We start from the raw sequence: 24,643 nt of genomic DNA, 5'->3' as shown, positions 1-24,643 counted from the left end.
GGTGCAAAACCACTCCACTGGTTAGTCCTGCACTGCTGACATTTGGAGCTCTTAAGTTTGAATCTCAGCTCTGCTATCAGCCAACTGGACAACTACACAGACACGTTAATGGCTGTGTGTCTGTAGGTGGATGGACAATGAGATTTGAACTCAAGAGCTTGTGATCGCAGCACTGGAATACCTTGTTTTAACTTTTTAATTTTTAAAAGATATTTTATTTTATTCATTTTCTGTCAGTCTTTTAATTTCTGGTGATGCAGTCGATCCGTTTGTATATATTTATTCATGTGATGAGCTCCAGGCTTGTTTTCTAACCTTTGCTCTCTTTCTTTACATTCCTCGGTTTGATGATTTAAAGTACAAAAGAAAAGTGTTCAGATAGATAACGGAGGACCAGAAAGATCTGCAGTTCCCCTCTAAAACAAGTCTCCCCTAAATTACTATAACTAGTCCCCGTTTGTGTTAGTTTGCAGATCTTCGGGCCTCGTTTTGTACTTCGGGTGTGATTATAACGTGATTATTTGATGTTTTGGGAATTTCTGGTTACTGTTGTACTGTAGCTTGGTGTTGATCATCAGCACAATAAATGTTAACTGTTGTTAGCATGATCTCGTCTTTTATTTGTCGACGACCAGCAGACAATAAACACCATGAGGGATCAAATACACACGCGGACCAGACAAAACTATGACTGGATAAACTGGCAAGAAATGCCCCAAACACACAATTAATGGACTATAAACTCTTCCCAGTGGATGAGATGTTATGGTAAACAGAATGGGATAATCAGACCAGAAACAAACTACACAAAATATGCCCCACCATACACCCAAACCAGGACACGACCAACAAAGCGAGTGGACCAAGTAGTTCTATCCAGATGTCTGGATAGACATCTTTTAGTCAAATCACCAGGGTGGCACGGTGGCTCGGTGGGTAGCACTGTCACCTCGCAGCAAGAAGGTCCTGGGTTCGATCCCCAGGCGGGGTGGTCCGGGTCCTTTCTGTTTGGAGTTTGCATGTTCTCCCCGTGTCTGCGTGGGTTTCCTCCGGGAGCTCCGGTTTCCTCCCACAGTCCATCGACGTGCAAGTGAGGTAGACTCACTCACTTTCTTAACCGCTTATCCAGTTATGGTCTATTCCAGCTTTTCAATGGGTGCAAGGCACACAGTAACACCCTGGACAACACATACACACACATTCACCTATAAGGCAATTCAGTGTCTCCAATTAACCTGACTGCATGTTTTTGGACTGTGGGAGGAAACCGGAGCTCCTGGAGGAAATCCACGCAGACACGGAGAGAACATGCAAACTCCACACAGAAAGGACCCGGACCACCCCGCCTGGGGATCGAACCCAGGACCTTCTTGCTGTGAGGCGACAGTGCTACCCACCGAGCCACCATGCCGCCTCCCAAACTAGTCGTATCCAATTACATTTACAGCATTTAGCAGAGGCTTTTATTCAAAGCGACTCACAATTATGAGTTAATCCAATCTGAGCAATTAAGGGGTCTTGCTCAGGGGCCCAACCGTAGCAACTTGGCAGTGGTGGGGCTTGAACCAGTAATCACCTCAACCGCTGAGCTTCCACTGCCAATTACCCAATCGTTCCTGAGCACCCTGAATTTTAAAATTGAAATATTTTCTATAACTCTAAAAAAAAAGTTCTAGTTTGTTGTTATGGGTGATTAAGAGTAGATTGGGGGGGGGGTAAAAATAGTAAATTTACAACACAAGACGCACAAACTGCCCCTGACTGAATACTTTCTGAATATGGTGCATCATCACACAGTAGCCTGGTGCCGATAAGCCTGCCATTGATTCCAAACAGACAAACAGAAGTGAATGAAACAATCCAGTCCTCTGTTCGGTGGTTAGCAGGATGCCCACACAGCTCTTCCTCTTGTGTGGTGTTGAATCGGCGCCCTCTGTGCCATCACTTTTCTCCGGACTGTTCTTTAAGGAACCACCAGAACGCCAAGAAACGTCCATGAGGATAGAACCGCCGGAGGAGAAACACCATGGGTAAGTTGCTTTCCTCCAGTCGGAAGCTTGGACAGCTTTCAATCTACACTATATTGTGGTAAGTATTTGGACACCTGATCAGGAGCTTGTTGGATATGATTTCTGTGTGTTTTAAAGTCGTTCGTAGGATCTTCATTGGTTCCACTGAGTGCAGGAGTTCAGGAGGATGGAGTTCACCAGGCTGAACACGTCAGCGGAAGGTGACAGTGCAGGTACGCTTATCCAAAGAGACTTACTGTTATGACTGGATACAATTTGAGAGATTGGCGGTGGTGGGGATTGAACTGGCAACCGTCTGATTGCTGAGCTATCACCACCCTCCAAACGATTCTTTCTACAGTCTAAGGACAAAGCCAAATACTTGGGTGCTCTGGTGGCACGGCAGTCTAGTACACTTGCCCAACACAAAGCTTGGTTGGTGCTCCACAGAGTCTCTTGGCCATGTCCTGGAGGGGGACTGGAATGGGTATCATAATCACTGCTGCAACTGCGACTTCTTCTGTCTTGTCAATGCTCCTGCACCATGGTGGAGGAATACTTCAGTCTAGTGTGTACTTTTACACAAATTAGCAGCCACTTTTATCCAAATTAAGGATTAAGGGCTTCCCTCTGAGGCCCAAAGGTGGCAACAAGGTGATGGTGGGGCTTTAACCAGCAAGCTTCTGATCACTAGTCCCACTGCCCTGGTTCTATGTAAAAATCCGCCACTGGCTGGTAAAAAGAAGAATCAAAATGCTTCACATTTGTCGGCGATGGCGTGTGCTTGACCAGCATGGATGCTATGCTTAAGGCACTGGTTAATGAAGCAGTTAGAGACATTATACATATAAAATGTACATTATATTTACATTCCCTGCCTTGTACAATTGATTTAAAGAGCATTATTTTCAGATGGTGGGTGGCATCTGGTGATAGCGCCTCGTGGAGCACTTCAGAATCAGCAAAATCAGCAGGAGGACCAGTCCTGTACCAGCCTTCCAAGAGTGAGTTTGCATTTTTACTTTTCTGACATTTGGGGCTCGTCCAGCCCGAGAGTAATCCGAGTTGTCTGGCCTGTTTGTCCTCCAGGCACATTTTCTGCGTCCAGGCAGTTTCGACAGCGCGTTCTCGCCCTACAGTCCCGACCTCAGGTTCAAGGGTGGGAAGCTGCAGAATTGGTGCCCCGGAGACATGGGTTCCTTAAGTCCAAACCCACTCGCACAGCCAGGCTTCTACAGCCCCAAAATTCTTCGTTCTAATTATTGTAAGCCTGCGTCGATCACAGAACAGACTCCAAAAGGAAACGCCCTGAGTAGGGATGCTAAGGAGAGTTACTGTCATAGTCTTCCACTGCCTCGCTCTAAAACAGCTCTTCTCAAGCAAAGGTGAGATTTCATCCTGGGTTTCATTAACCTGTGCTCTTATACCTGTGCGATATGTCCGTTGGTGACCTCTGGCATTGCACAACACACAGAGGAGGGTTGCGTATTAGACCATGTCCTCCTGGACACATGTGCTGTCACCGAATGCATCTTTATTTTCCGTCTGGCTTGTATGATATAAATTTTTCCTGAAATTTCCCCCCCATTCCCTCCCAATCTAGTCGTTTCCCATTCCTGATTGCGAATCCCTTTGGGGGCGGCACGGTGGTTTGGTGGGTAGCATTGTCACCTCACAGCAAGAAGGTCCTGGGTTTGATCCCCAGATGGGGCGGTCCGGGTCCTTTCAGTATGGAGTTTGCATGTTCTCCCCATTTCTGCGTAGGTTTTCTCCTCTAGGAGCTCCGGTATCCTCCCACAGTCCAAAAACATACGGTCAGATTAATTGGACTGAATTTCCCTATAGATGAATGTGTGTGTGGTGCCCCGTCCAGGGTGTTACTGTGTGCCTTGCGCCCATTGAAAAGCTGGGAGACCCTGATTGGATAAGCGATTAAGAAAGTGAGTGAGTTAATCCCTTTGTGATCTGGAAGAGTTGGATCACTGCCCGCCCTAAAGACTAGTGTCCAATCGGCAGCTGCTCCTTATAACTAGTTGGTGTTGGGTTCCCAGAGCTTAGAGAGCCACGCTAAGCTCCATATGACCCACCTTCCCCATCCAAGGCAGGAAAGAAACCAGTCCAACCTCCCATCTTTTAAACATGGCCAGGGTAATTGTGTTCGTGTGTATGCCAGGCCAGGTTGGTAGCTCTGCTGAGATTCGAACTTGCGAGTTAGACAGCAGTACCAACCGAGCACAGTGTACTGTGTGGGCTTTTATTAATGATAGGTTATTACTTTGGGAAATAAACCCAAGCCTAATAAAAACAAAGCTTTTTAATATTCTCTTCATTTCCCTGATTGTATCGTGATGATTCATCAGTATTTGTCTCATCATAGACAAGAGTATTATTTTTCTGTACTCACTTTAAACAGGTAAAGACCCGCCTGCCTCTAATCCTCAGATTTTTGATTATATGATGAGTTTACCTTCCTCTTCTGCTATTATTTATTTATATTTTGAGTTTGGAACTGGCTGAATAAATTTGGCCCAGATACTTCCATCACAATGTGTGAACTTGCCCCTTTTAATAGTGAAGTGTCCACTCGGTCCAAGTCCCACGGGGAGGGGTTGTGGGGGCCACACTGGGAAAACTGGGACACTTCTGGTTAGCTTGAGACAAGACCTTTTATAGACACAAAGTGAAAACATTCAGCAGCCCACAAATACGTCTGAATCCTGACGATGGATCTCTCAGGCTGCCTGAGATGTTTCTGCCTGTATGTGTTTCTCCGCTCCGTATTTATGTCCTTGTACATGCTGGCGCTTTGTGTCTGTCTGCTCGTGTTGTACGTTTATTTCTCCAGCGAGCTGTCCAGCAAACCACAAGGCATCAAGACCTCGCTGGTGGACAAGCCTCCTGTGATGAAGGCCTCCGTGTCTCAAACCTCCGTGGATCCCGAGCGGAACGAAGTGAAATCTCAGAGCGTCACGGACCAGCCCGTCCAGACCCAGCATTCACCCAACCTGCGCAGACCAGAGATCTCCAAGAAAGAGGAATTTATCTTGAAGCATCATGTGCAAACGCAGGCCGAGCAGTTCCAGTCCAGCCGAGCCCAAAACAACACAAAGAAGAATTTCTTCAGCTTTGTGGTTCCGCCGGGCCAGGCTTTACCGGACCAGGCGTACGTGCGGATGAATTTACAGTCTTCAGGTTACTGCAAGCTCAGTCTTTTTAACCGCACCAATGGTGCCAACGATCCACATAGCGGCGTGGCTCAGAACAACAGCAGAGACAGCAAAGACTCCAGTGATGATGGAAACAGTTCTTCTAGGAACAGTAATCAGAGGTATGTGTTAAAATCAATACATTAATATTACTCCACTAGTAATTAGTAATTAACGGTAAACTTACAATAGAAAGGCAAGGGCATGTTTAGAAATCCCACAGTAAAGTTCCCTTTTGTTTAATTTAAGAGTTTTTAAGAACATGTCGGGGCACTCAGGTGGCACAATGGTAAATTATGCTAACCCACTACGGCTGGGTTTCTGTTTTGTCCGGGGTGTGTTATTGGATTGTGCCAAGTGATTCTGGAGAAACCAGGGGCGGCACAGTGGCACGGTGGGTAGCACTGTCGCCTCACAGCAAGAAGGTCCTGGGTTCGATCCCCAGGTGGGGTGGTCTGGGTCCTTTCTGTGCGTGTCTGCGTGGGCTTTCTCCGAGAGCTCCGGTTTCCTCCCACAGTCCAAAAACATGCAGCCAGGTTCATTGGAGACACTGAATTCTACCTATAGGTACCGAGCCGCTAGGATGTGTAAACCAGTGCATTGTGGTGCCTGTCCCAAGCCCGGATAAATAGGGAGGGTCGTGTCAGGGAGGGCATCCGGCGTAAAAACTGTGCCAAATCAATAATGCGGATCAGGATCCGCCGGCGACCCCTAACGGGAGCAGCCGAGGAAATAGACCCACCGCAACCCTGACAAGGATAAACTGGTGGGTGGATTTATAGAACATATGACAATGTTTTTAGTTTTGACAAACGGGACTCATGTCTGTTTTCCCCGAATTGAACTGGTTACTGTAAACATGTCTTGATTGGATCTGTATTGGCGTGAGACGATGTTTTCATTTTCCTGAACTTGGTCCAGAGTCGTGGCAGGTCCAGTTCCACCAGGAAACACTAGGCGCAAGGAAGGAATACCTGGGTCAGGGCGCTAATCCATTGCTGGGCTTTGGCCAACCCTTGTCAGATGTAGCCAATCATGTCTGATAGAATAACTGAGATTCAACCCAGATCTCATCACCACCCAAACTGCTCAGATGATGCTCTACTACTCGGACAATATACCGATCAGCCATAACATTAAAACCACCTCCTTGTTTTTTTTGTTTCACTTTGTAGTTCTACAATTACTGACTGTAGTTCATCTGTTTCTCTACATGTTTTTTTAGCCTGCTTTCACCCTGTTCTTCAATGGTCAGGACCCCCACAGAGCAGGTATTATTTAGGTGGTGGATCATTCTCAGCACTGCAGTGACACTGACATGGTGGTGGTGTGTTAGTGTGTGTTGTGCTGGTATGAGTGGATCAGACACAGCAGCGCTGCTGGAGTTTTTAAACACCTCACTGTCACTGCTGGACTGATAATAGTCCACCAACCAAAAACATCCAGCCAACAGCGCCCCGTGGGCAGCGTCCTGTGACCACTGATGAAGGTCTAGAAGATGACCGACTCAAACAGCAGCAATAGATGAGCGATCGTCTCTGACTTTACATCTACAAGGTGGACCGACTAGGTAGGCGTGTCTTAGTGGACAGTGAGTGGACACGGTATTTAAAAACTCCAGCAGTGCTGCTGTGTCTGATCCACTCATACCAGCACAACACACACTAACACACCACCACCATGTCAGTGTCACTGCAGTGCTGAGAATGATCCACCACCTAAATAATAGCTGCTCTGTGGTGGTCCTGTGGGGGTTCTGACCATTGAAGAACAGCTTGAAAGGGGGCTAGCAAAGCATGCAGAGAAACAGATGGACTACAGTCAGTAATTGTAGAACGACAAAGTGCTTCTATATGGTAAGTGGAGCTGATAAAATGGACAGTGAGTGTAGAAACAAGGAGGTGGTTTTAATGTTATGGCTGATCAGTGTAAATATCACATTGAAAAGGAAAAACTGCCGTGGAATTCTTAATGATGATTAAATCTGTGCAGTCAGATGGACACAAAATCGAAGAATATATTCGGTCAGCCACGTTTGATGGCCACACTGCGGGCAGCGTCCACCCCGCAACCTGTTCGCAGGAGCACCATAGTGGAGGACCTAAAAAAGCTCATTGTCATGGACGACACAGCCGGGAAATCTTCACCCGACTCAGTAAGCGCTCGCCAACAATAAGAATTTCCTACAGCGTTTATAATACGCCTACTTCAAAGAATATGTTGTTGAAATGTGGTATTTTGGTTTTTCTCTCTTCAGCACACACAACCAAAGACTAAAAGTGCTGCTGAGTGTCCACAAGGCTCATCTTCACCAAACACCTTCATTTTCAGCAGCCCTGTGCTCAGCAGACATCCTCTCTACAGGCCAACCCACCTCCCGGTGCAACCTGACCCCACAGGTAAGCTCCGATGGCTGAGCCGGAGATGAATAAACAGATTCTGGTCTCAGGTTTCTGGTCAGACCAGTTTGGTTGTGTAACCAAAGTCACCTTAAATAGCAATGTCATTATTTCCCCCAGTGTATCAGCCAACGTCTGGACTCATGGAGCCTGAGGTCTGGAACAAAGACATCCAGTTTGGTCATGGACTCGCACCTCTCGTAAATACAGCCTGCGACCTCGACTGGAACAGCTTGGTGGATGTTGCTGAAGACTATGAAAGTAAATGACCTGATCAGACCTGATCATACATCATGCTCCCTGTACTTGTCCTGTTGTCGTTATTGATCTTACACATCCTATGAATTTATGTTGAATCACTTTCCTTGATGTTTGAAGTGCAGGGGATGGGTAACCTTCTGCCTGTCGAATCCCGAGAGATGAGTCCTGAACTACTCAGCCCCTTTAACAACGGTCCAATCCTTCATCATACTGCCAGTGAAGATCTAGAGTGAGTCCTTATTCTACTTTTTTTAACAAATCAATAGCTGATAAACCGGGGTCCTCAGGTGGCGCAGCGGTAACGTACACTATCCCACTATTGCAGACATGTCGGAATCCGGGGATTGAATCTTCACGGTGCTATTGGCCAGTCGGACGTCTGTATGGACGTCTGGATTGGCTAATGTTCAAGGGAGGGCACATGTCAGTGCACTTTTAGTGCAGGTCCCAAGCCCAGATAGAATTAGGAGGGTTACGTCAGGAAGGGCATCAGAGATGTGGACCAGATCCGCTGTGGTGACCCATGAGTACGGGAGCAGCTGTTGGAAGTGTTGGCACAGCAATTCAGGAATGTGTTTGTGTGTGAGTGAGGAGTGATGATCAGAGCCATATTTATATTATACTATCTACCATATATATAAACTTGGTGGGTATACAATTACTGACTGATCAGAACTTGCGTATCTCTATATATATATATATATTCCCATTTTCTTCAAATTTCAAGTGTAGTCAGTTTTTTTGCAGTCGAGGAGGGTATATTGCTGGTCACACCTCCTCCGACCCGCATGCAGCCCTTAACGAAACTCTTTTCCACCCATGCACTCTGCACAGGCGCCTCTATCCACCAATCAGGGACCTTACACAGCGTTTGAAGACCCCGCCTACATATTCCGGTCATGCCTACATATTCCGGTCATCCCTCCCTGCAGGCACTGCCAATTATGCCCGCTAGATGGCGCCCAGCCGACCGGTAGCAACGCCGAGTTTCGAATCGAGGAGTTCAGAATCTCGGCGCTGGTGTGCTAGCGGAATATCCCGCTGCACCACCTGGGTGCCCTGAACTTGCGTATCTGTTGCTCTGTACAGTTTGTTACACCCGTTCCCCCATTTATCAATCAAAAGGACTCCTGTCCCTCAGAGGACCCTGAATAACAGGATGGAAAGGGCAGAACGTTGACTGGTCAAGCAAAATCACCGCTGGAGGTTTTAAAACCCACCTGCAATTGATTTTATAAAAGTGGAGTAAAAAAACAAACATAAACAGGCCTGCAGAAAATTTACCACCACAAAAAACATCATGCTATTGTTTCCTGCTACTGTCACATATTTACTGTCAGCGTCTCTTGGAGAACATAGTCACTGCTTTGCCTTCAGAAATTGGAAATTGACAGTAGAGCATTAGATATGGAATAAGAAGGTCTGCATTTGGATGCGTACCGTCTTGTAGGGTACCATGCGATGAAGGAGACACTTTTATCCAAAGTGCTTGATTGGCTGTGTCTGAGGATGGGGCGGGATTGGTGTGGCCAAAGCCCTTCGATGAACTGGCACCCTTTTCAGGGTGTGTTTATGCCTTGTGCCTAGGATTTCCAAGAAAACTGGACCTATCAGAATGATTTACCACAGATGTCTCTTACTGAAAGTCCTAGGACCTTCGAACCGTCTGATCCTTCCAAGATTCCTTCTCTTGCTCTTTGGGAATTCCTTATGATCGTGACAGTGTTCCTGTAGAAACTTTGAGGTGACCGCTTGACTTGACAATTAGGGTTTCAGTCAAATCGATTCTTTGAACTGAACGATTGAGTAACCAAGAGGACCGATTCCTTTCTTACAAGGTTGATGCTTGTGAGAAGTTATTATTAACATAAATATAATTGTTAAATAATTCTGAATGGTTTGATGTAAATCAGAAATATCTGAGTTTTAATCCTGCTTGCGTTCATTCTGTTTCAGCGACTACGTTTACATCAACTCTCCTGATCAGATCTCTCACCTAGAAGTGATGCTGAGGAGGCTCAGCACCGACCTGGTCAAGGTGAGGCTAATAAAGTACACTATATGGCCAAAAGTATTTGGACACCTGAGCATGGTATTAAAATAGACTGACTTGTTATGTGATCTATTCAGGGACGTTGTAGCCTAGGGGTTAGGGTACTGGACTGGTAATCAGAAGGTCACGGGTTCTAGCCCCACCACTGCCAGGTTGCTGCTGTGTAAGTCGCTTTGGATAAAGGTGTCTGCTAAATGCTGAAAATGTAAAGCTATAACAACAGCCGCTCTTCTGAAAAGGCTTCTCACAAGACTTTGAAGCATGTCTGTGGGAATTTGGGTGCATTTAGTCAAAACAGCATTTGTGTAGTTAGGCACTGATGTTGGTCAATAAAGCCTCAGTTGATGTTCCGGTTCATTCCAAAGCTGTTCAGTGGGGCTGATGTCAGGGCTCTGTGTTCTTGTGTCTTTATGGAGCTTGTTTTGTTTACATTTACATTTTTGGCACTTAGAAGATGCTTTATTCAAAGAGACTTACAGTAAACCGAGCTTTTCTTCATGTCTTTATAAAGCTTGCTTTGTTCACAGGGCTAGAAGGACCTTCCTTAAAATGTTCCTCCAAATATATAATTGATTTATAACCAGAAATTAGAAAGGGGTGTCCAGATAATTTTGACCTTCTAGTGCTGCTTATGATGCTAACACATCCAATCGCAAATTCATTCGTCTCATGACTCAGGAGAAGCAGAACAAGGTGGCCCTGCTGGAGGAGGTGCTGAGGCTTCGCATAAACAACCGGCACCTGAAAGAAGAGTCGCTGTCGGCTAACGTTCAGCTCCGACACATCTGCCAGACGTTCAACGTCCATCCTGAAGGAACCGAGTAGAACATGAGAGGAAAAGGGAAACACGAAACACGCAATAACGTCCTGTGAGCAGAATTAAAAGGTTTAAAGTTTAATTAAGGTTAAAGAAAGTACAAACAAATGAACTTCACAATAAAATCAACTTACAATAATAACAAGCCACAGTTCTGTATAAATACATCTGTTTTAAAACGTCTTTCAAATAGTATTATTCATACCACATATACTATAAGTAAAAGTATTTGGACACCTGACCATCAGGTTGCAGGACATCCCATCTCAAAAACAAACTGCATTAACATTTTCGGCATTTAGCAGACGCTTTTACGCCAAAGCGACTCAGAGTACGATGACATCATACTGCCTAATCATTTGAAGGTTAAGGGCCTTGCTCAAGGGCCCAACAGTTGCAACCTGGCAGTGCTGTGCTAGTCCAGTACCTTAACCACTAGGCTACAACTGCCCTTTAAAACAGAGTGACCCTCACGGTCATCAAGAAGCTTGAAACTATTTCCCAGGGCTTATAACTGAGGCGACCCATAAATCCCGGTGTGCCAGCAGCGTGTGCAGAGGGCTGGGGATGCAGTGCTCCGCGTCCTCGTCTGCGTCCCGGTCTTCGCTTCGTACGTTGCGGTTGTGCTGGCGGCTGTAATGTCTCGCCTTCAGGCTACGACAAAGAAACAAATAAATGTTCTGTTTACATTTCACTTCCGATAAAGTCGGCTGTGTGTTAGGACTAGAGATGCATGAGTACCGATACTGGTGTCGGGTATTGGCCCGTACCGCGCTCATTAACTCGTACTCGCAAACGAGGCTCCGATACTAAACATCCGATACCGTGTGCCTAGTGCACGTTGCTGCGTTATGCCCGGTTCACACTACACGATCGTTGCCCTGATTTCCGCTCGGCGACCGGTCGGCGCTAGATTTGCCGGCTCGGGAGCAACCCGGCGTTCACTCGGCGATCAAAACTCGGCTCTCGAGTGTGAACTATCCAACGACTCGATCCGACCGGCTCACCGAGCGCTCGAGTTTTCTAGCACGTCAGATATCTGATCTGAGATGTGCGACTGGGAATGAGTGACATGTCGAACAGCCAATGAGAACGCAGGATACGGTGTGAGGGGAAACGCAGGAGAGGAGCGTAAACAGGTGGGACAGGGGGATAATATAGTTTATATCAGAATACATCAGCACACACACACACGTTTTACAGTATTTCTGACCTGATCGTTCTCTACAAAACATAACAACAAAACACCGACATTGCAAAAATATTTATTAACCTCCAACTCACTACAGAACAATCCCTGCTGCTCGTGTTGCCAAATCCACTCAGATTCATTTATTTTTCCTCCTTGATTTCATCACGTCAGCGCACAAACACTTTGATCACTCGCTACTTGTTGACGTGCATTTTTGGACGTGATATCATTAAACTTCTCGTCACTTCTCACGTGTGTAAAAAAAAAAACGGTATTCTAAATAGGTATCGGTATCGGCAAGTACAAAAATACATGTACTCGTACTCGTACTCGGTTGGGAAAAAATGGTATCGATGCATCCCTAGTTAGGACATATTTCAGCATGGGTTATGGTTTTTCTGTCTGTGATCCGGCTCCTAGGTGTAAAAACGCTACGTGAATGAGTGGGTGTGTGCTGCACGCCGATAGATCGTCGCTGTATCTGTTCTGCGCTCCTGTTTCCCGTGCTCTACCCTGCTTTTGTTGGTATTGCTCTCTCTGTCTCGGAGCTCTCTAAAGAGTATCCTGGGGTCTGTTTGAAAACCTAGTGAGCTGCCTTGCTGCCTACGTTTACATTTACATGTTCAGCATTTAGCAGACGCCTTTATCCAAAGCGACTTACAGTACAGTTACGGTATACAGTCTGAGCAATTGAGGGTTAAGGGCCTTGCTCAAGGGCCCAACAGCAGCAACCTGGCAGTAGCGGGGCTTGAACCAGCGACCTTCTGATTAGTCCAGTACCCTGCTCGCCCTATTGCCTACCTGATTAGCTGCCTTGATAGAGAGGATTCTAATGCGACGTCAAAGTCATGAGGCAGATTATTCAGACGCTCTACTTAGACATAGATTACGCTGATTGCGTCACCGCAGTTTTAGCTTACTGAGCTAACACAGTAGCCTCAGGCGGCACAACCCGCTAGCACCAGCTAACGTCTCCCTCCGTGTACCGAAAACGACACTCGTATAATTACACCTTTATACAGAATAAACATCAATGAGAATTTATTTACATTATAAATAGAATAGAAATAAAAGAACTCCGTTGGTTGCTCCGCGCTGATTCGTCCGCCACGTCTGTAGTTTTTTGTGAGAAGAGTCGTGCCGCACTGAATGCTGGGATTGCCTTGAGCGCCGAGGAGGCGTCGGGCGCTCCCTCGTCATTCGGTCAGATCATCACTCAGGATTAAGGCGCCTCAGTAGGACCGATTTCAACGTATTTAAGAATTTAGACACGCCCTCTTCTCATGAGTGTAGGATGACGTGAAAGAGCGCTAGGTTTTCAGACACACCCCTGGTTTAAATAGCGTCGTGGATTACATTTCAATTGGCAACAGAGTGTGTAAACATGCTGGCCTACCAGTACACACGTCTCTCCTGCTTGGGCATGATGTGCCACAGCTTGGCCAGCTCCTTGGTCACCACAGTAGAAGGAGTACCAGGATGGGTTCTGCTCAGATGTCAAACACACAGTCAGACAAAACCAGTACAAAACTCCAATACCCCTATATTAGAGCCAAAACTCTACCCAGTACACCTTTAAGTAAACTATGTGGACAGAAGTATTGGGACACCTGAACATGAGCTTGTTGGACATCCCAAAAAAGCATGGGGCATTAATTTATATTGAATTGCTCTCTTGTTCCTTTGTAGTTTTAATAGTTACGGGCCCTTGAGCAAGGCCCCCTTAACGCTCACTGCTCCAGGGGCACCGTACAATGGCTGACCCTGCACTCCTATGCTGAAAGGCATTCTTCATTCATTCTTCTTCTAATAACCTCTTCATATTAGCCTTTCTAGAAGACTTTTGAGTGTAGCTGTGGGAATTTGTGCCCATTCGGCCGTTAGACTGATGTAGGACGAGAACGCCTGCCTCGCAATCCAAGTTTATTCATCCCAAAAGCGTCGAGTTGGGTTGAGATCAGGACGCTGTGAAGAGCAACCGGAGCTCCTTTGCACACAACTAGTCAAGTCGCTCATGCTGAAAGGAAAAGGGGCATTCCCCAAAGTGTTGGCACAATGTTAAAAGGGTATAATTTACCTTATATAATTATTATACACCTGTTAGCAATAGATGTGGCAGAAAAAAACTAAATGCGGTTATTTGGAGGGGTGTCCACATACTTTTGGCAATGTGTTGTTTACTGTGAACAGTTCTGCACACCCACCTGAGATACAGCCTCCTGTTCATGCGGCAGAACATGATGAATCCGTTCACACATTTCCTCTTCAGGCTGGGGTCAGAAGCAGCCTGGCTTCTGCTGGACGCCCTCTTGCGCTGACCTCTGCTCACCTTCTTGATGGTGAGATGCAGTTTCGGGGTCCAGCTGACATCGTCTGAACCTCCGTCGTCCTCCTCGCTCTGAGAGGAGCCACACGCCCCGTGGTACTGCCGGCGTAAAGATCGTTACGTTAGATGTGAGCTCGGCCCGCATGCCGTTAGGTACGAGTGGCGGGTCGGAGTTGCTCACCGAGTCGTGTGGAGTCGGGGTTACTTTGGGGACGGCGGGTTTCGGGGTCACCCAAACGTCTTCAAACAGCGCTGTGAATAACAAAAATACAGATCGGTCAGGACTGAAGGACCCAACAATGGCAACTTGGCGGCGATGGGGCTTGAACCAGCAACCTTCACGTTACTAGTCAAGTATCTTAACCGCCGAGCTACCACTCAGCAGATGGTGATTGTATGCTTTTGTATAATAGGAGCATTCAAGAAAAGTCCATTTCTTTATGACACAGTGCCTGTATAATTAAAGAGTGCAGGTGCTACCCTGGCCTGCCTGCAGTCCAAACCGTCTCCTAATGTAGTCCATCTGTTTCTCTACATGCTTTGGTCAGGACCCCCACAGGACCACCACAGAGCAGGTATTATTTAGGTGGTGGATCATTCTCAGCACTGCAGTGACACTGACATGGTGGTGGTGTGTTAGTGTGTGTTGTGCTGGTATGAGTGGATCAGACACAGCGGCGCTGCTGGAGTTTTTAAACACCGTGTCCACTCACTGTCCACTCTATTACACACTCCTACCTAGTCGGTCCACCTTGTAGATGTAAAGTCAGAGACGATCGCTCATCTATTGCTGCTGTTTGAGTCGGTCATCTTCTAGACCTTCATCGGTGGTCACAGGACGCTGCCCACGGGGCGCTGTTGGCTGGATGTTTTTGGTTGTGTTTAAAAACTCCAGCAGCGCTGCTGTGTCTGATCCACTCATACCAGCACAACACACACTAACACACCACCACCATGTCAGTGTCACTGCAGTGCTGAGAATGATAGTTTCTGCGAGTCCTGACCATTGAAGAACAGCATGAAAGGGGGTAACAAAGCATGCAGAGAAACAGATGGACTACAGTCAGTAATTGTAGAACTACAAAGTGCTCCTATATGGTAAGTGGAGCTGATAAAATGGACAGTGAGTGTAGAAACAAGGAGGTGGTTTTAATGTTATGGCTGATCAGTGTATATAATGACAACAAACAAATTCTAAGTAAAATATCAGACATTATGTTTTTGTACTGTTTGTAACTAAACTTAAGTCAGTCAATGTACAAATTCTGTTTCTTTTCACTGTCTTAACTTTTTTGGACTTTTATTAGACGCACAAAGCAGCTTATATAAGATTTTTCTTCTTTCATCGCTGCTTCCCCTGCAGTCTTTATATAGCACGATCGAAACGTACGGTATAGAACATGCACAGTTACATGCGCTTACTCTGCAGTTCCTCCCGCCCCTCGGGTAGGAGGTGGTGACTAAGGCCTCGCGCGGGTGACGTGAGGAGAGACGGGCTGAGGTTGAGGCCGTCCCTGACTCCCAGCAGGGGAAGAAAAGGCAGAACAGGAGTATGTGGGAGTGTTGGACTGTCAGGGAACTGCTTTTTCACCAGAGGAGGGAGATCTCCGACTCCGAGCATCCGGTCTTTCAAAAGAAATGATCTGAGTACAGAAGAAAGTACAGAGTCAAGGGACGAATGCATCTGCTGTTCCACAGGTGATATATAGAGCCACAACAATATTATATTTATTAGGTTTCAGCACCAATACTGCATCTTTATTTTTCCTCAAACGACCCTATAATGATTTACGTAATATGGACAAAAGTATTGGGACGCCCCTTTTAATGACTATGGATAATTTGCTTCCAACTTTCCAGTTCCAAAGACATGACCCCCACAGAACCCTGACCTCGGTCCCACTGAGCGGCTTTGGAATGAACTGGAACGTCTTGACCTACATCAGTGCCCAGCCATAAAAATGCTGGCATCCTTTGAGTGAATGGGCACAAATTCCCATACACAGACATACTTCAACGTCTAGCATCCTCAGAGGCTTAAAAACAGGCTCATGGTCAGGTGTCCAAATATATCTGGTCATATAGTTCCGGTGGATCTATCACTGAAGCCATTCCACCATTAGGGTATCGGACTGTGGAGCCCTGATCTCAGCCCCACTGAACAGGTTTGGAATAAACTGGAACATCAATTAGGACTATCTTGACCTACATCAGTGCCCAGCCATAAAAATGCTGGCATCCTTTGAGTAAATGGGCACAAATTCCCATACACGGACGTACTTTAAAGTCTAGCCTCCTCAGAGGACTGACTGTTGTTATACCTTAAAAATGAGGTTATAGCTCATGATCAGGTGTCCAAATACTTTTGGTCATTCCACCCTTAGGGTATCGGACTGTGGAGCCCTGACCTCAGCCCCAATGAACAGCTTTGTAATGAATTGGAACATCAACCTCTGGACCAACATCAGTGCCCAGCCATACAAACATTGTCTTCTTCTGACTGATTGGGCACAAATTCCCATACACTGACATGCTTCCAAGTCTTGTGGCTGTAATTATAGCTGAAGAGATCATAGAGGGTCAGTTCATTTCCAACAAACTCATGGTCAGGTGTCCAAATACTTTTGGCCATATAGAGTATAAGGGAATACACACCCTAAAGGTGATGAGCCAAGGTCCTTGCTGCTCTGGCTCCCCTCCTCGTCTCCTGTCAGCTCCTCGCAGACGGAGCACTGGCTTCCGAGTCCTTGGCAAAGTGATTCCTGATCAGCACTGCTGTCTGCGCACAGTACCAACACACTATCAGACTATCATAAAGGGACTGGATCTTATTTTACCACAGAGTTTAAGCTGGAAACGTGATTAATTCATGTTCAGGAGCCAAATGAATCCATAGAACATCATTGTGGTTCCCTAAATGCTATGTGGACACCCCTCCTAATTGCTAAGTTCAGGACTTTCAGCTTGAGTGTCCCTATGCACAAAGCGAGATCCATAAAGACACATTCTGATGACTTTGGTGTGGCCTGTTGTCTGTACAGAACCCTGACCTCAAGCCTGCTGAAGACAGCCAGGCCTTCTCATCCGATATCAGTGCCTGACCTCATATTTGACCAAATTCTCATAGACACACTCCAAATCTTGTGGAAAGCCTACCCAGAAGAGAGAAGGCTGAGAGGTTTATTATATTAATGACCATGGTATTGAAATGGGACGTCCAACAAGCTTATAACAAGGTGTCTACGTACTTTTGGTCATGTTGTATTTCAAGTAGATGACATGGTGCTTTATTTTCAGTATAAAATATATATATAATAATATATATATAGCACTGTCTCTCACAGCAAGAAGGTCCTGGGTTCGATCCCCAGGTGGAACGGTCCGGGTCCTTTCTGTGCGGAGTTTGCATGTTCTCCCCGTGTCTGCGTGGGTTGACTCCGGGAGCTCCGGTTTCCTCCCACAGTCCAAAAACATGCAGTCAGGTTAACTTGAGACACTGAATTGCCCTGTAGGTGAATGTGTGTGTGTGTGTGTGTGTGTCTGCCCTGCGTTGGACTGGCGCCCCGTCCAGCGTGTTACTGTGTGCCTTGAGCCCATTGAAAAGCTGGGATAGGCTCCAGCACCCTCCCTCGACCCTAATTGGGTAAGCGCTTACGAAAGTGAGTGAGTGAGCACTTGGGTGGCTATTATGCTGGCCCACCAGTGCACTATGGGTGCACCGGACTAGCCCAGCTTTAGCAGTTAAATTCTGACAAAGCTTGTTTTTTGCGCTGCTTGTAAAGTAACCAAACAAGTGAAGTCTTACGTAAACGCGGGTTTGTTGGCATTGTGCCCCGCCTATTCGAGTCACTGTTAGTAAGCGAAGCCAACCTAGTCTGCATAAACAGCACAAAAGAAGAAATGTACACATCTTAATCCCTCTTAGCAGCTTTCTGACTGACCGTGAACAAATGTTGCCACTTCATGAGAGAATAATTTGTACTAGGATTAGGATGAGTGCTTTTGGATCAACTCTGTATCGGTCTCGAGTACGGTCTGACCTGTTTTGGAGGAGGGCGTCACTGGCATTAGTGCACCGCAGCTGTAGCTGGGATCGTCAGAGCTCGGAAGTGAATCGGTATCGACATACGACAGGATTTTATCATCGGGCCGCGTAGTTAGATGCTCTGAGTTTGTCGTGACACGTTTATCTGCCTCTTCTTCATGAGGATGTTTGTCATTAAACAACTCTGTGGGTAAACAAAGTCAAGTACATTCCAGTCTGTAAAATAGACATATACACTGAAGAGAAAAGAATTGGGACTACCAGGTGTAATAAATCAGTTATATATAAGGAAATGATATGTTTCCAACTTTCCAGCGATAGTTTAAGGAAGGTCCTTTCCTGTTTCAGCATGACTGTACTCCCGTGCACAAAGCAAGCTCATAAAGACATGTTTTAAAGAAAGCTTGTTTTAAAGAAACTCCAGTGTCCTGCACAGAGCCTTACTGAACAGCTGGAGCAGAACAGCAACTGCTGGAAAAGTCCCGTCCCCTTATAATTCCTAAACTCATGTGTTCATGTGTTTCAGCCACAACAGTTGCTAACAGGTGTAATAAATGAATTATATAAAGGGACTAATATGCTTCCAATTGCCCCTGTGTACAAATCAAGCTCTATAAAGACTTAAAGAAAACCTCAATTTAGAGAAACTCCAGTGGCCTGCACACAGAGCCCTGACCTCAGCCCCACTCAACAGCTCTGGAATAAACCGGAACATCAATTGAGGCTTTCTTGACCAACTTGATCAGTGCCCAGCCATACGAATGCTGTCATCTTATAACTGTGGGTACAAATTTCCACAGAAAAGATTTTAATAGCATTAATTTTTAAAATGGGATGCCAAACAAGCTCATGGTCAGGTGTCCGAATACTTCTGGCCACATAGTGTTGGTGGATCTATTACTAAAGCGTTCAACCATCAGGTGTCAGGCTGTGGATCCAATTTTATGTACAGTTTTACATGTCATGTCAAGCAAACAGAAATAACATGGGTCTGGTAACGGTGACGCCGGGATTGGTTCCACCACTGGGCAACACTGCTGTCCAACATCAGTGCCCAGCCATACAAATGCTGTCATCTTATGACTGTGGGCACAAATTCCCACAGAAAGCGGTAATCATATAGCGGTCAGTCTACTCTAATTAAACATTCATTTTTAAAATGGGATGCCAAACAAGCTCATGGTCAGGTGTCCGGATACTTCTGGCCACATAGTGTTGATGGATCTATTACTAAAGCTTTCAACCATTAGGTATCAGACTGTGGATCCAATTTTATGTACAGTTTTACATGTCTGGTAACTGGGGAAGACCCTGGACAGTGCGCCAATCCACCGCAAGGCGTCGGTCGTCCCAAAGACATGCATTATACAAGACAGTGATCGGAACTGAGGATCAAACATCAAACTTCTGCACCATCTTTTCACCTTACTCGAAGTAGAATATATGATGTGAAAGGAGCACTGGGGTGGCACAGTGGTCTATTACACTAGAATCGAATCCCAGTGGTGCTATCGAAGCCCTCCCTGTCCAGGGAGTTCAAACCTTATGCCCAGTGTTTCCTGGTGGAACCAAAGTGACAGTGACCCTAACAAGATTTCGATTTCGATTAAAAATGCTGTTAATGATCTGTGATGGTTTGGTTCAGGTTGTGCCCACAGGTGCTGGTGGCTCTGGACCCCACATCGATCCTGACCAGGATAAAGCTGTTAAAAATCAATGAATGACATTAATAATACAGTCTAAATGAAAGCATTACTGTTTGTCAGACACTTAATTTAAGACTGTTAAATTATTCAAATGGAACCCTTTAATGCGGAGTAAGCCTTGTATTGAGTCCAACCTGGATTCAGGCTGCCTTTCTTGCGAGAGCGCCCACAGATGTACTTGCGCTTGGCCTTCAGTGTGTGTGGAGGTGTACTGGGCTCGGGAGGAGGCACGTCTTCACTCTCGGACTCGGACTCTTCTCTCAAACACACAAAAACTGTATGAGTACAAACGTCAATCTCATAAACTAAACACAGTTACAATAAGAAACGAGACTGAAATAACCTGTACCTTTCTCGTTATTGTTAACGAGAGGCAGACAGTGTGAGGGGAGGCTGCTCTGTAATCTCCGAATATGAGTCTGAAGAAAATTAAAGTATCGTAGCATGTGGATCAACGTGTCCTTCTGGGGATATATATGGAAAAATGATGGAAAATTAAAAAACATAAATAAAACCATGTCCTGGGGTTACACTGGGTTACCTTAGTGAGAGCTCTGCCTCTTTCTGTCTCAGTAACAGGCAACAGACAGCTGATCTGTTTCAGGCTGCTGCTCCAGCTCGTGTTCCAGTCGTAACGATCCCTAAAATAATAACAAATCTTCATTTTGACATTTTCATGTTTTACCACTGCTTGATCCTGGTCAGGGTCGCAGTGGGTCAGTTTCCCCCTGAATCACTGGGCGCAATCCATCTCGGGGCCCCCCTTGCCAGACATATCAATCGTCTGTCTGTATGTACATGACGAATGGTCACTAGAACCGCTGGTGCTTTGAACCCTGGATCCCAGGAGAAGTGGGCTAGAGTAATTTACATGTTATGATTTTAAAAAAATCATAGACAGGCTTTTAACTGTGACACATGACATTAAGGGTTCCCACAGTGGATCATTTTGGCAAAATACCCAACTTGGCAAAGCTTACACAGTGTATAATCCCTTCCTGAGGCAATACCCCCCTTTCCCCTCGACACAGCCAATAATGTCTGTGTAGACACCTGACCGGTTGATAGCACTGCTGGGTTCCAAACCAGGATCTCAGTGGTGGTGGGCTAGCATAATAGAACGATGTGCCACTCGAGCACCCAGCATCTAAGCACAATACATATTTTAACACCTTGGCGGCACAGTGGCTCGGTGGGTAGCACTGTCGCCTCACAGCAAGAAGGTCCTGGGTTCGATTCCCAGGTGGGGCGTTCCGAGTCCTATCTGTGTGAAGCTTGCATGTTCTCATGTGTCTACGTGGGTTTCCTCCAGGAGCTCCGCTTTCCTCCCACAGTCCAAAGACGTGCAAGTGAGGTGACTTGGAGGTACAAAATGATTTATGAGTGGGTTTGACATTAAATTTGAACTGATGAATCTTGTGTAACCAGTAACTACTGTTTCTGTCATGAATGTAACCAAAGTGTGTAAAACATAACGTTAAAATAAGACGTTATCACCTCTTCTTAGGGTTGTCATCCTTTTGTTTCATACCGGTTGGTGGCATGGCTTTGGGGGTGATGCAGCTTCAACGACACCGCAGCAATTCTGTGGGACAAAATTAACAATGGATAAATAGATAAAAAATGTTTGCTGTAATCCATATTTCATACATAATTAAGATATTTTGATCATTTTAAATGGTTTGTTTGTCAGTGTGTGAGTAGAACATGGACATTATCATACATGGACAAGAACATACTGTATAGCCAATGCTGAATATTTAATTTTTAAATAACAAATTAAGTATAAAATAAAAAATGAAGGCTTCTACAGTAATAAAGTTTATGTAGTAAATTAAAATGTCAGATAAATTGGATTACTGACATTCTCATTTTTGTTGAATTTTGACTCCAAAAGCAGAAAAAAATCTCAATACTGACTATTTAAGTTATTTATGTAACAATTAAACACGTCACCAGTATTAAGCTTTTATTTATTTCAAAGTTTGCTTTATTTAATACGTTTATGTGATTATTTTATAATTAATGTCTGTGTGGGATTCACTCACCTGTCATTCATTAGCACCACATATCAGCACCCTACAGTAACACCACAGCAGCGAGAGCTGTAAAGATCGACTCCTATTGGCTGTGGTGGAGAGCCTAGAAAGCGACAAGAGCCAATCTTGTTCAGCGCTGATCCAGACTGGCCAATAAGAAGGCGGCTTTAATAAATAAGTAGACCCTATTGGACGAGGCGTTGCTGTGCGGTTACTTAGCGGGAGAAGGAGCACAAAGATATATATTTAAACAAATTTAGTGAACAACACATATATTACATAAGATTACATTAAATCACAGCCAAAATACAAAGTATACAATGAGAATTAGACAATAATTAAAAGAATTGCTCGAGGTAATACAAGTAATAGAAATACTACAAACCTGTGTCCAGATTAACTGATTCAACTTTGTGGAAAAGTAATAGAAATAAAATATGACTAAAAATGAAAATAGCTAAGCCAGGAATTTATAAATAATACAATTTTTAAGCAGTGTTAAGGTACTTTTTGCCTTCACATTTTTACAGAGTGGGCGGCACGGTGGCTCGGTGGGTAGCACTGTCGCCTCACACCAAGAAGGTCCTGGGTCCGATCCCCAGGCGGGGTGGTCCGGGTCCTTTCTGTGTGGAGTTTGCATGTTCTCCCCGTGTCTGCGTGGGTTTCCTCCGGGAGCTCCGGTTTCCTCACACAGTCCAAAAACATGCAGTCAAGTTAATTGGAGACCTTAATTGGTGTGTGTGTGTGTGTGTGTGTATTTGTGTCTGCTCTGCGATGGACTGGCGTCCCATCCAGGGTGTTACTGTGTGCCTTGCACCCATTGAAAAGCTAGGACGGGTTCCAGCACCCCCCCACCCCCCTAAGTTTAGCAATAGTTTTATTGGATGGGTAACATCTATGCAGAATCCTTTGCATAGATAAGATTTCTTCCCTCACCTTATTTGTAATAAAAACTCTTTGGTAAAAGCAATGTTGTTTTCAGGTGCACAAATATGTACAGTACCATAGTTGATTTGGAGAACTAAAGTGCTGAAAATATTATAAATTCAAATCTATAGAGTGGGTGCCACACAGCAATACGAGTCCTAATGACCTGGGTTTCATCCTTCCCTCCAATCAGTGTTTGTAAGGACTTTTACAAGTTCACCCCTTGTTAGTGTACTCTATGTTGGTTTACCCCTATTTCTAAAAACATGGGTGGGTGAATCAGCTCTAAATTGCATGTATGTCTAAAATATATCTAAAAATATTGTATACAATTAATTATTATGTGGTTAACATATTTCTATACTTGTGTATTTGTTTATAAGATAAGATACAATTCCTTTATTGATCCCCATGAGGGAAATTCGAGTGTTACAGTTGCTCTAGTACAGTGTGTGTACAACTGCGGTCCAGCCAGCCTCTACTTCGAAATGCTCAGTCAAATCAGCCCCCACGTTGTTTCTAAGGATGTGCGTATACTAAACATTACGGTAATAGCGTCTGATAACACTGATAAAAAAAAGTCACTGACGACCTGAACGTGATCAGTTATAAATATAGAAATATATCAGTTAAAAAATATAAAAATGTATCAGTTAAAATATATAACATATAATATATATATGTGTCATTTCTAAATAAAGGCCTTTTATATTGTCAAATTTCCATTATTTTCAATATAGACTGTTATTAAAAAGAATTCTCTAGTTTCCACACAATAATTCAACTTCATAATGATAGTACACCATCTGTAGATGTCACTCAGTTAATATCAAGCAATTCTGATGTGTCATTTTTAAATAAAGGCCTTTAGTATTGTAAACTACAGATGGTGTACTATCATTATAAAGTGGAATTGTCCTGTGGAAACTAGAGAATTCTTTTTAATAACAGTCTAGATTGAAAATAATGGAAATTTGACAATATAAAGGCTTTTATTTAGAAATGACACATCAGAATTGCTTGACATTAACTGAGTGACATCTACAGATGGTGTACTATCATAATGAAGTGGAATTGTTCTGTGGAAACTAGAATTCTTTTTAATAACAGTCTAGAGTGAAAATAATAGAAATGGGACAATATAAAGGCCTTTATTTAGAAATGATACATCAGAAATGCTTGATATTAACTGAGTGACATCTACAGATGGTGTACTATCATTATAAAGTAGAATTGTTTTGTGGAAACAAGAGGATTCCTTTTAATAACAGTCTAGATTGAAAATAATAGAAATATAACAATATAAAGGCCTTTATTTAGAAATAATACAACAGAAATGCTTGATATTAACTGAGTGTAAACTACAGATGGTGTTCTATCATTATAAAGTTGAATTATTGTGTGGAAACTAGAGAATTCTTTTAATTACAGTCTAGAGTGAAAATAATAGAAAAATAACAATACAAAGGCCTTTATTTAGAAATGACACATCAGAATTGCTTGATATTAATTGAATGACATCTACAGATGGTGTACTATCATTTTAAAGTGGAATTATTGTGTGGAAACTAGAGAATTCTTTTTAATAACAGTCTAGAGTTAAAATAATAGAAATGTGGCAATATAAAGACTTTTATTTAAAAATGACACATCAGAATTGCTT

The 24,643-nt window shown here is 44.5% G+C and overlaps 2 protein-coding genes across 4 annotated transcripts; one reads left to right on the top strand and one right to left on the bottom strand.

Moving 5' to 3' along the window:
• The first annotated feature begins 1,956 nt into the window (after window positions 1–1,956).
• Window positions 1,957–10,890, top strand: LOC134330426 (uncharacterized). Its single transcript, XM_063011558.1, has 11 exons — window positions 1,957–2,030; window positions 2,148–2,242; window positions 2,922–3,013; window positions 3,099–3,394; window positions 4,855–5,337; window positions 7,208–7,370; window positions 7,473–7,614; window positions 7,735–7,875; window positions 7,993–8,104; window positions 9,832–9,913; window positions 10,607–10,890. The coding sequence occupies exons 2-11, from the start codon at window positions 2,197–2,199 to the stop codon at window positions 10,751–10,753; spliced, it is 1,704 nt and encodes a 567-aa protein (XP_062867628.1). The 5' UTR covers window positions 1,957–2,030; window positions 2,148–2,196; the 3' UTR covers window positions 10,754–10,890.
• On the bottom strand, window positions 10,808–22,092 carry LOC134330427 (meiosis initiator protein-like). Of its 3 annotated transcripts, none has more exons than XM_063011559.1 (12): window positions 22,063–22,092; window positions 21,512–21,599; window positions 20,556–20,655; window positions 20,364–20,478; window positions 20,149–20,268; window positions 18,304–18,492; window positions 16,919–17,042; window positions 15,686–15,906; window positions 14,445–14,515; window positions 14,142–14,362; window positions 13,334–13,423; window positions 10,808–11,399 (listed from the first exon to the last, which is right to left on the bottom strand). In XM_063011559.1, exons 2-12 carry the CDS (start codon window positions 21,556–21,558, stop codon window positions 11,240–11,242), a joined length of 1,458 nt encoding a protein of 485 aa, XP_062867629.1. In that variant the 5' UTR covers window positions 21,559–21,599; window positions 22,063–22,092; the 3' UTR covers window positions 10,808–11,239. The 3 variants fall into 3 exon arrangements, with proteins under 3 accessions (XP_062867629.1, XP_062867630.1, XP_062867631.1); XM_063011560.1 differs by having other exon boundaries at window positions 20,364–20,475; XM_063011561.1 differs by having other exon boundaries at window positions 20,364–20,433.
• Between the last annotated feature and the right edge of the window lie 2,551 nt (window positions 22,093–24,643).

The sequence above is a fragment of the Trichomycterus rosablanca genome, chromosome 16, assembly GCF_030014385.1.
Source record: "Trichomycterus rosablanca isolate fTriRos1 chromosome 16, fTriRos1.hap1, whole genome shotgun sequence".
Taxonomy (NCBI): Eukaryota; Metazoa; Chordata; class Actinopteri; order Siluriformes; family Trichomycteridae; genus Trichomycterus; species Trichomycterus rosablanca.
The sequence above is the reverse complement of the archived record's forward strand: the minus strand, read 5'-3'. Positions and strand labels throughout refer to the sequence as shown.